The 12324-nt window shown below is 36.4% G+C and overlaps 1 protein-coding gene across 1 annotated transcript in view; it reads right to left on the reverse strand.

Moving 5' to 3' along the window:
• Positions 1 to 1209: 1209 nt before the first annotated feature.
• LOC142338013 (multifunctional procollagen lysine hydroxylase and glycosyltransferase LH3-like) overlaps positions 1210 to 12324 on the reverse strand; it is a 77203-nt gene continuing 66088 nt past the window's right edge. Inside the window, exons 13-15 of the mRNA XM_075387650.1 lie at positions 4696 to 4881; positions 3605 to 3772; positions 1210 to 1857 (exon numbers count right to left, since the gene is read on the reverse strand). Coding sequence (XP_075243765.1) covers positions 1573 to 1857; positions 3605 to 3772; positions 4696 to 4881 — 639 coding nt within the window. The 3' untranslated portion in view covers positions 1210 to 1572. The remainder of the gene's footprint in view (positions 1858 to 3604; positions 3773 to 4695; positions 4882 to 12324) is intronic.

The following is a 12324-nucleotide window of genomic DNA, read 5'->3' on the forward strand; positions in this document are numbered from 1 at the left end:
TTTGCTTAGCAACTGATGTTCAAATTCACTTTTAGCAGAATGAGAGAAGAGAGAAACTAGCCTAGAGAAGTCAAAAAGATTCCACGCAAAATGTCGAAAAAGCGGCAAAATGGTAAAGCGAAAAAAAAGTTTGACGAAGTAAAAAAAAACATAGCCGGAAGAATTCCGGAAACGACTCGAAGTGAAAATCCAATTAAACGCCATTCAAATACTCATCAAACAAAACGTGCCTTAACTAATTTATGATTTCCTTGAAACAAAGTCATGAAACAAAGAAGTAAAAACAATAAAATCAAATCTGTTAAAATCTGATAAAAAATCTGATCAAATTCTGTTATAAATTGAGATCCCGAAAAAACTATCTCTGCCAAAATAACTTCATTAAAACAACTAGCACTTACAAAAAACACTTGTGTGATTTTTGAAAAAATGCTTAAGGCTAAAGTTATGGAAAAAGCGCTTAAAAACAACTTTCACTGAAAAAAGTTACTAAATTTTTTAATATTTCAAAAACATATAAATCCAAAGAGAAATTCCCTTCAGCCAATAGGTTATCCAGATGCTCGCAAAAACAATCGGCAAGTCATAATAGGCAAAGAAACTTAGCTAAAACAGAAAAAAAACGAAAAACTGCAAAAAATTAAGAAAAATAGTTCCAATTTTCGCCATTTTTTTGTCATATTTCTGAACAAAAAAATGATTCTTACCCACGAAACTGTAACTAATTGTTATCATAATATTGCTCAAGTAGACGGGGTTTCTTCAATACCCATTTGAGCCAGTAAAACAAAATAATCGTCAAAAAAACGCAAAAATTTGCCCGAAAATCAGCAAAATACATTAAAAACCTCCGAATTATCAAAAAATTCATATGATTTTCCAGAAACCTTCAAACCACTACGGAAACCAGCCTAAAACAAAATCATAACCAAACCTCTTAACGAAAATAAATTTTAAAAAAATGCTTTAAAATGCCGCACGTGAACAAAAAAATTTCGCTCGCTTAGAGAAAATTTTTTCACACATCAATTTCTCGATCTCTCAAAAACAGCGGTATGAACAAAAACCACTCTCTTTTCGCTCCGCTCTTCACTTTTGTTCAGCACCAAAATCACTCCAAATTTTTTCACGCGTTTCATTTCCCGCTTCAAAAATCACTCCAATAAAATTGATTTAAAAAAAAGGACTTCTCCAATACTCCTCTTCGAGTCGTAAAAAATACGAGCGCAATAATAGCCGGCTGAGAAGATGAGGGCGGCTATTAATAAAATAATAGCTCCATATTTTAAACTTTCAAATGTCTCGTGTTTTGCTCCACGAATAAAGATAACATTTTTCACAACGTAGAAGTACAACACAGCTCGCTAAATAAATATCATTGAATACACGAACAAGTTTGGTTACTAAACACTAAGCAAAATAATTGTAATCTAAATCATATGGTCCTTTGGAATAATTTGTAAGGCAACACTAGTTACACTGTAAATAATACTTAGTTTCAACTATCTTTCCGATTTGCTTGGGTATAAGCAATGCTTCGGTTTCGTTTTGAGAGCACTTCTATGGTACCTCTCAGGGCTGCATGAATGATATGAGGATGTACCGGGTCCCCCCAGTTGTGGTCAACCCTTCATGCCAATGAGTCAACTTTCCAGGGTGCACCATAACTTCGCCAGCTTTTGTGTCTGTTACGGCACAGTTTTGTCTGATAAAGCGACAGCCGCCACCCTCGAAGTCTTTCCCAGCTGTGTTCAAGGCCACGTTGAGAGTGTAGATGGAAGCATCATGGTGAGGTCGCAGATATGCTTGTTCGTCTGGTCTGTAGCGGACAATGAACAGAAAACCAGGTCTTCCGTCCTAAACAATTATACGTACTTCATTCAAATTTTACAAATCATCGTTACTCATGTTCGAGATAACGACAGTACAGTCACACTTGTTTGAAACCATTAAGAGATTAATCTTAATTTTGTCATCCAAGATCGCAACAATTAGGCTTTGCAAGTACCAATTGAAATTGCACGGCGATCAGTCCTCAAATTACTGACAATTAAATTCGCCGCTTAAACAATTAGTCAAATAACTAATGTCAATCAATATGGTGCCACTCCTATAGAGTCAATGACATGAAACTTATAGCACTATTTGGTTAATTAAGCGTCCTGCTTTTAATGTGTCGAGTTATTAATGAACTGAAACACTGAAAGTCCATTTTGAAATGTTTCGAAAAGGAGAAGTCTAATGTTCACTTAGTGCATATTCAAGCCACCAGAGTTTCTGTGTGCTCAAACTGTCCGTAGACCACCTATATACAAGGTTTGTCAGCACTCTAACAAAGCAGTACATTCGACCAATGGCACTTTAATTACTACCGTCTTCTAAGAGGGAATACTCTTCTCATTCACAAGAAAAACTTTGCATCAAATCTAGGGTAATTTAGTTAGGAGTATAAATCTTGACAATGTTAGATTAATATTTTATGTTATGGAATCGATCGCTGTTTAATTTGAATTTTCTTCATAAAAGTTGACACTAACTCTCATAGGTTTGTCCTCAATATGAAGGAAACCACTCGGGTTCTCAATGGAAACTGTTTCTGAACTAAATATCTTGCTAAGGATGATTTCAGCTCGTTGGATTTTGTTTTCTTCCATTAATTCTACTTCTGACATTATAGAGTCAAGTCTGATTCTCTTTTTTTTCAAAATGGGCTCAATTTCACCATCATCACTAAAGAAACACTGCACTTTCACTTCCATCATCCAATTCACTTTTTAAAGCAACACTACTTGTTCTTCTTCTTTTGCTCTTGTTCACGATATTAGTTTTAATAGTTTCGTGTTCAGTCGCCTCCTTGCTCTCAAAATCTGTTGGGTTGTTTCGTTGGAGGAGTGACAATTGAGCAGCTTTCTGTTTATAAATTGGATTATCCAAAAGTTCTGTCCTAGTCGGTTGTTTTGACACAAATATTCTTTTCGGTATCAAGACAAACTCTTCCGCATGCATTACTAATTCTTCAAGTAAAGGTAACAAGAAAGACTTATGCTTCGAAGTAGATGTAAATTTTTTACCAATAGCTGACGCTTTTTCCTCAAATTTGTCTCTTTGGAAAGAAAATGTCGGAATGATGCTTCGTAGTTTTCAAGTAAACTTTTATCTGTGGGCACGTTTCCATTTACAACATTGAGGAAGCATTCACAGAGAAACTTTATTAATTTATTTGACGATTTTTTGATGAATTTTTTTAGCATGCTTTCGTAATTTAGTTAAGAGTATAAATCTTGACAATGTTAGCTTAACTTTTTATGTAATGGAATCGAGCGCTGTTTAATTTGAATTTTCTTCATGTTTTCCTCAGAAGTTACCAAAAACTGGTTTCTTTGAGAGTGACTCCCTTTCGCCTATTTAGAAAAGTGGTCTAAAACAATTAGAGAACTACCTTTGATACCTCTACCTTTGATTGGAGCCGGGCATCGTTTCAACTCGGCTTCGCGTCATCTCAACGCTGCCCCGTAAACTATTCAATTCGTACATCCAAAAGTAGATCTCTAACAACTACTTACCGTTCGTATCTGTTGAAAGAGAAATAAACAAATTTCTATACCTCCTCGTCAAAGTGGAAATTGAAGTCAGGGTAGATGACTTCCAGGAGAGGCACGATAATATGATGCATAATGTCCAGCCAGGTTCCGTTGAACTTGATCTGGTAGAGATGCACATCCACAGTTGGGTAACTCTCTACAAAATCGTCTCCATACCTCTCGTCAACTGCCTGCAAAACAATCCGAAATCATGCAATGTCAACAATAAATCCCACTTAAGATTTTGTGTAATTCGGATCCAACTAACTAGTATAACTTCATCTTTCGACAACTTATCAGTACTTTTGCGCTTGATGTAACAACGCAAAGGAACACGGGTTAATTTATTTACTTAAGCTCAAAATCGAATGATAGAGCACTAGTAGATCCGTCATAATTAAATTCAACTGATAAATTAGCAGCAGTGAAATATTCCGTTTAGACCTTAATCACAACAATACTTCTTCACATTCATCTTCATCTTAAATGCCTCTCTTCAAGGCCTTGAAGATAACTTTGGGTACAATCCCTTAAAAATTCCTTTACAATTAGTGTGCTGTTAAACTTGCAGTTGTGTGCAAAAGTACTTGTGTCCAGAGAGGTTTTGGAGAATCAAATACTTAGAGACTCGTAAGGCGTGAGGCTCTAAGCCCCTGCTACCTGTTTATCCCATTTTTCGGGACAAAAAGTCAAATGGGTCAGACGAAAAATCTGTCGAGCGAAAAATTGCCTAAAAAGACCAAAGGACTAATATAATTGCCATAAACTTCGTTTGAGAGCAATTAATGACGATAAATCTTCCAGTCGTAAAAAAAAGAAGAGCACTTGAATTGTAGTCTTTGGGAGTCTGATGGCGGCTATTAAAAATATATTATGAAAAACATTTCTATTTACATTTCAGAAGATCTGAAAATAATTTCATTTGACACTCAGGTAGGCACATGAACAAACTTTATAGGGCATTGCTTATGCAAACATTATTCAGTGGCATTTCTAAACGCCTCTTGCTCTATGGCTAAAAAGAGTCAATTTGTACAGAAAAATTGATAGCAAATTCAATTTTCAACAGATCACTTCGCAGTCATTAAAAAGGCAACCAGTAGAACTGTCTAACCGACTTGTGACCTCCTCCCGACCATTGATTTGCTTCCTCTGCGATCTCAATGAGTTCCCTCGTGAATCGTTCGTTGAATATCTTCATCCGATAAACCTCCGGACATGCTTCCTCAAACCCACCAAGTTGAGTGTGAGACTGAAGTTTCGAATAGGATTCCATGTCAAGGTACTTATTCTTCCAAAGCTGAAATGTTCGCAGTGCTGATCGATTATGCAGCAGCTCCTTAATGTTTTTGCAAGGGGATTTTCTTCGTGCAAAAAAAAACATTTCAAAATTTACTCCCATTGTAAAAAAAATCGATCCCAAACTTTTCGTACTAAAAGAAAAGCAACGAAAAAAAGAAAAGAAAGAACCAATTTCTTTAAACTAATCATTTCAACAAATTCATAACTTATATCAAGTATCTCGGACAGGACAAAATACGGTGTCAGAAAGCCTACCATGTATACCGCCTAGCAAATTTCATAGGAATAAAAATGTAAACTTAGAAAGGTGAAATAACTCCGAATAACTCCGGATACATAACTCACTTATTTGTTTTAATTATTAAAGAATAATAATCATTAAATTAACATCAAAGTAGTCTCCTGTGTTATGAATCTAGCCATTGTTGAAGCATACATTGATCGGCAAATTTGCATCATCAAGAAGAAAAAATGCGTTTATTTCATGACAATAAATAAAATTCAGAATAAAATTTTCCTTCCCTTTACGACAGACAAACTAAATATAATATAAAAAGTTAAAAGACTTTGGGAAAGCCTCATTCTGTCTCTGACGTTGTTATGGTTATTACCCGTTAGAACGACTCGTCAATTTGTATTTCCAAAAGAGAATAACGAATTAAATTTTTCACCGTGAACTCCTTTATTTGAGAGCAACAAAGATCCAAAAGCTCGCTTATATTTAGCTCATGCATCATTAAACATCACTGACCAACGTCGAACAAATTGCTCTCGCGCCACAGACGTTGGGCTGGTTTTATTTGTTGCAGCTATCCTAAACTTGAGGTGGTGAGCGGTTCCAAATCACCTCAAATCGCCCTTTACACAGTGGCATCAGTAGTAAGTAAATACTGTCTCAAGAGAGGGGGGTTTATCCTACGATACTTAAACATGGGATAATATGGGATAATAGGGGGTTATCCTAGACGGAAAGGGATTAAGGGGATTAGGCCGCCTTGAAACTCATTTTTCCGTCATGACAACCCTAGCACCGGTTGATTTCAAAGCTATTCACAAAATTTACAAGGAAGTGAAAAGGGATTATTCTCAATACGGTGAAAGGTTTCTTGATTTCTTGGCAACATGTCAGTACTTGGATCCTGACCTTGATTTGGATATTGCTATGAAAATGAGACCCTATGGTGGACTGACTGGTATTGATAATTCTTCTCTGGACAAGTATTTCAAGTCTTACAAAATTTTGCGGTTGCACGCTATACTTCACGACGCTTCAGATTTTGTCTTTGAATATAGTGAAAAAGAGCCGGGCTATTCGTATGTCCTACCCTGTCCAGTGACAAACGAGTACCTTGGTCACGTGAAAGGACTTGCCTTCTGCCTGTATGTAAAAACTTTTAAAAGCAATTTATTCAGTTTGCTGGACTGTTGAAATCACGACCAGTTGTTCCTGATTTTGAAGGCTTTCGACATAAAAAGTCTGGTTTTATTATCAAAGAACTAGCTGTTTCGACAAAAAATTATTGCGATGCTGTCATTTTTACCCTCAACTTCATTCAACATACTGTCTTCGAATGAGAGACGATCACACAGTTGGTTGTCAAAATATCTCAATGGTTTGAATTAGGATAATGGTGATTATCTATATTGTTATTTGCAATTAAAATATTTGATAGCTTAGCACTTCGATTTCCCTTGGCAACATTTTATGTGAAGGTAACAGAAAAAACAGAAACTCTCCAGAAACTTCTCAAAAAGGACGTTATCAATTTAGAGATTTTATTATGTCCAAAAATTGAAAATTTGAAACTTTTTCACGAGACACCAATTTGTGTTTTACACGTTTTAAACTGTCCTAAGCGACAAAGAAATAAACACCGCGCAAGAAAAAAGCTACACTTTTTTACCAGTGGCTAACCAATGAATCGACGGTCCGAGAAAGCAGCACCGTCTTTACTTCAAGAGAACTTGTACCCAAATTTAGTGGTTTTACAGTTGTATAGCGGATGAAAATCAATTGCCAGTTACATTTGTCAAAGAGCAAAAAGTGTTGACAGTCGTGGTCAAACTGTACTGAGGAAACCGCAAATTGTCCGTACTGGAGCTAAAATATAAGCCTTCAAGAAATACCTTTCGCTTTTGGGGTACTTTCAATTGTACCATGTCTTTGGAAGAGAAAATGCGAAAGCTGAAACTAACCCCTTTACCTATGCCCAAGCGTGCAGTACCAGTTCTCATGTCACTGACCGATAAGAGTCTTCCAGCTGAAATAGGACAAAGAATTGAAAAGAACAACGTACAGTCAATTGTTTTCAGAGACAAAACTGACAGAGTCAACGCGCACTACACCATTACCTTTATTAATGATAATCAAAACTCACAATTTGTATATCTTATGCAACTTATAAAATATAATGACCAAAAATAACTTTTTTTAAGAAAATTTATTTGGAAATGAGCAAAGCAGAGGATCAATTAAATACGGGGGGGGGGGTATAACTGACTTAGTGTTTGACGATCATGGAGGTTCTGTAATTCAAGGATACCACGATCAGAAGTTGTTTATTTTACAAAACTTTTCATTATTATTTTTCTCATTATTGTTTCTCGGGTAAAACTGGTGTTTTTCCAGCTTGAATGTGAAGACTCTACATTTTGGTTTTCTCTTCTTTCTTGTACAGTTGGATACGCTCTTCCCAACTCAAAATTATAAATAAAATCATTTCAACAACTGACCCGTTGTTCATGGCCGTTTGCGGTCCGTCAGGTCGTGGAAAAACAGAACTTATTTTCAGAATGTTACTCGAAAACACTTTTTCTCCGAAGTTTTTCTCGATTTTTTATCTCTACCAACATGAACAACCCAAATTTAATTCACTAGAGGCAAAATTAAACATACAGTTTACCAAATTTGCAAGCTTCGATTTGATATCGGAGCTCGAAAACTGTCTGTTAGTGTTTAACGATTCATGCGAAGATATTTTTAATGACAGAGTTCTCCGAATTGGCTACAGCAGGACCTCACAAAAACAATAGTATAAATTACGTAAAACACAATTTATTTCAACAAAGTAAATGGTCACGAACTATTGTTCTTAATACAACACACATCATTTTATTTAAATCGCCCCGTGACATTCAACAGATTGGATTAATTGGTCGACATTTAATAACACGCAATTTTTGAAAGATAGCTACGAGCTAGCAACCAAACAACTCTTTTGGCCGTTTACTGATCGATATGGATCCAAAAAAAAACATCAGACGTTTTACGTTACTGCTCCAATATTGTTCAACCAGGACCATCCGTTTTTAATCTTCCCCCAGCTAAACCTGTTATAACCAATTTGAGTAATGAGAGAAGAAGAGCTTTGTATGCTGCGGCGAATGTTTGAGACATCGGACATGAAATAAAAAAAACTAATCAAGTTGGCACCAAATAGTTTTATTAACTTTCTTTGCGAATGTTTGCTTAATGATGTCAAGGGTAACGTTCCCGTCAAGAAAACATTGATACAAGGCCATGAAAATTCACTTGAAAGTTTTTCATCTAAACAAGCAAGTTTAAAAAATGCAGATTTTTGCTAAAAACAGGGTTCTTTTAAAAAGGTATTGCTCTCTCCTGTTACCTTCATCTAAGGAAGTGATAACGCATACTGAAGAATTTATTTTAATTCCCAAAAGAGTGTTCATGTCAACACAACCAGCAAAAAGTGAAACTGTTGGTTATACTGTCTACAAACAGAAAGCCACGCAATTGTCTCTCATTCAAAGAAACATGTTACAAAAACCAGAAAAAAAATGAAAAAGAGGATGGAGCAGTCCAGACAGAACCCAACGTAACTGTTGAAACAGAGCATGAGGAAAAAGAGTTTTATTAAATCGCCCCGTGACAGAGGAGCCCATGAGTGATGACAGAGAAATTGAACCTATTGTCAAAAAACGTACAACTACGTTTCAGTCAATAATTAGAGATTTGGGAGAGATGGAAAAAAACAAAATCGGAAGAGCAGAAATCATTCTCAACAAGATATTAGAATCCACGACAGTATCCATTGAAGATCCAGGCGGTATCATTCACATTGATAACCAACCACTTGGCTTAAAGGCGTCAACTTTTTTGTATAACACAGAGCAGTCAACAAAGAAAATTGATATTCAAAAATATTCTAGAGCTTCATTAGCTCTCAAACTTCCATCTCAATTAGTTTCGAATACCTACGCCAAACAGATCTTGGAAGCATCTGAAAGCGAAGAAGACATTTTTGCAAGCCCTCGAGGACAATCAGGAAGCGGTTATCAAGTTACCAACCAAACAAAAACGGGCACACCGAAAAAGACGGCAGAAGACGAGACCCGACAGCAAAAATGGTCTTACTTCTTCTAAGAAAAAAACGTTGGAACAACTGTATTTGAAGGGATCTGCATCGTTTGGAAACCCGACGCAATTAAAAAGCCATAACAAATTGTCGTTTAGTAAAGTTAAATAAAAATTGGAAGCCAAGCCATCTTTTACAAAATATCGCCCAATTCATTTACGATTTTTTAGACTTGAAGTAATAGTAAAAGATAGTAAATTTGGTCCGTTGACTTGGCTTATGTGGACAAACTAGCAAAACACAACCAAAAATGTCAAATATTTATTGGTTGCTGTCGATTGTCTTTCCAGATACCTTCGTGTGGAGCCCTTAAAAACAGTATGCAACGGAAACTGCCTCGGCCTTTACAAAAAAGATAACAAGCAGCCACAAAAAGAGTGGGTTGATGATGGTACAGAGTTTCTTGGAGCCTTCAAAACCTTATGCAACAAACGAGGAATTCATTTATACAGCACTTTAAGTGAAAAAAGTCTGCAATCGCAGAGCGGAACATTCGATCACTAAAAAATATTATCTACAAGTACCTTGAAGAAAAGTGGACACACTCCTACATAGACAAACTGGATCAATTTGTGAAAACAATTAATTCACGGGTCACCCGAGTAACCAAACTTGCTCGAAATAAAGTCACTAAAAAGGATGTCCCACGACTTGTCGCTCTGAGCGCTCAAATAATCAAGTTTCAGAGACCCAAATTTTACGTTGGAGATTTTGTTAGAATTGTCAAAAAGGACGAATCCTTCAGAAAAGGGTATAAACAATCTTTCACCGATGAAGTTTTTGAAGTACAAAAATTAGCAACCTTCAATCCATCAACGTATTCACTTATTGATGCAAACGGTGAAAAAATTGAAGGGAAATTTTATCAGCCAGAGTTAAGAGTTTGTTCGTGTAGAAAAATGAGTGAAAACAGTTTCACCGATGAATTCACTGTGCATGTTATTTCATCTGCTTCAATGGAAATTTTCGACTCTAACACTCTCGGTTCGTTTCAAAACTTTCTCAATGATGAAATTCAACTCGCTGGTGACTGGAGAGTAGCTCTCAGTGAGATAATTTTCCCCACAAAAATTGAGCATATTGTAAAAGGAGACATGGTAGTATATAGCATACAAGGTTACGAAGACAGCCAGAAAAGGGCTACCGAAGCCAATGTGATCTCCCTTCCGTATAACGGGGAAAATTGTCTATCATGACAGGAACTTATAACTCAGTTGCTGACATACTAACTACTATCAAACGAACTGTTGGGCTACCAAATTTTTCATTCAGAGAGATCAAGAAAACTGGAGAGTTTGAAAATTTGATGGGCAAAAAAGAAGGAATTACTTTTCCAACTAAAGAAATTCCGAGCTTTATCGGTTTTTCGGGCATTCCAAATGGCAGTGGAGTACACATAGCTTACAAAATAAAAAGCAACATCAAACAGACTAATGAAGAGTGATGAAACCGCAGCATACTATGGAGAATTTCCCGTTGATCTTTGCTCGGGAAAGCACTTAATTTTTATATGTACAAACATTATTGAGTACTAGTACGCTGGTGATACAAAAGCGCCCTTGCTTCGAGTCATTGATTCAAAACAACGTCTGAAAAACGGTAGTGCCTGTGAGCTTGAACCAACTCATCGAATTGCTTCTTCCAATTTAGATTACAAAAAACTCCTATCAAACACCATACAATCAATATCCATTGAGCTTCGCGCAGAAACGGGAGAATTGGTTGCCTTTTCGGGAACCGATACAGTCATTTTAACCCTTCAGTTCAAAAAATTTTCCATTTACCATGGACTCTTATTACGCTAACCAAGCAACATCCTTACCACATTTCTCTGGCCACTTAAAAAATCACCCAAACAAGCACTCAAAAATACCATAAGCAACACTGTTAAAAAACAAACAGGGGGATCAAGACTTCGGCAAAAGAGAAAAACGATTAGGAGTCGCTCTAAAAAAATCACCAAGAAAATCATTAACCAAACAAAAGGTGATCATTTCAAAACGAAAAGTTCCAAAAAAGTAGTTCTGATTTCTTCTCTCAAGTTAAATATGATCGCTAACCTGTTACGAAACGAAGCAACCCATAGCTCTTTGGATCTTTTTGAAAAGCCGGCCCTCTTGGTGACTTTCGATGGAAGTTTTGTCACAAATTGGGACCTGTGCATAGTCCTGATGGACCCATGTTAGAGTTCGAGGTAACTGGTGACCGTAACAGCTTCATAGACTTACATAAATATTTTTGGAAATCAAATGCAAAAATGTTCAGTCTTCGGGAGCTGATCTAAAATATGACGGGGCTGACACTGCTAGAACCGATGCTCCTTACTTTTACAATAATGTGTTGCATTCAATTTTCTCTGCATAGTTTCAGCCAACGGATTGAAAATCTCTAACGCAAATGGAAATTATGCGCACAAGAGTTTCATAGAAACTGAGCTCTCACATAACAAAGATGCAAAGAAAACTTTGTTAGCATGTCTAGGCAATTCTTACGAAGAAGATCCATCTGCAATAAAAGCAGCGGAAATAGCTCGAAGAAAAAACCCGGTTAGAGAGTCAGGAGAATGCACTTTTTATGGTAAAGTAGCGGTAGACTTTTTCACATGTGATAAACATCTGCTAACTGTTGTAACAGTTCGTATTGCATTCAGAAGATCTATTGATGATTTTGTTATCGTTTCCAATGATGCTGCAAAACATTACAAGGTGAAAATTGTTGAAGCTAATTTGTACGTCTGCAAGATGACATTGAATGATGAGGTCGTGTCTGCCATTGAAAAAACATTGCTTAGTACCCCTGCTGCTTTTCCCTACTTTGAAACTTTGACAAAGACTTTTTGGCTTTAACTGGTCTTCATAGTTGGAAGCAAGAGGATATTTTTGCACGAGAGCCAATGCGAAGATTCGCAATATGTCTCAATACAAACGAAGCTTTTTTGGGCAACAACATGCAAAATCCATTTCACTTTAAAAATTTGACTTGGAACAGATATATATTTATCGCAACAGGTTACCAGTGGCTGATAGCCCGATATCTACAACTGATAAAAAACGCCTTTATTCGAA

This window comes from Convolutriloba macropyga, chromosome 1 (assembly GCF_964194025.1).
Source record: "Convolutriloba macropyga chromosome 1, txConMacr16.3, whole genome shotgun sequence".
In the NCBI taxonomy this organism is placed as follows: domain Eukaryota; kingdom Metazoa; phylum Xenacoelomorpha; order Acoela; family Convolutidae; genus Convolutriloba; species Convolutriloba macropyga.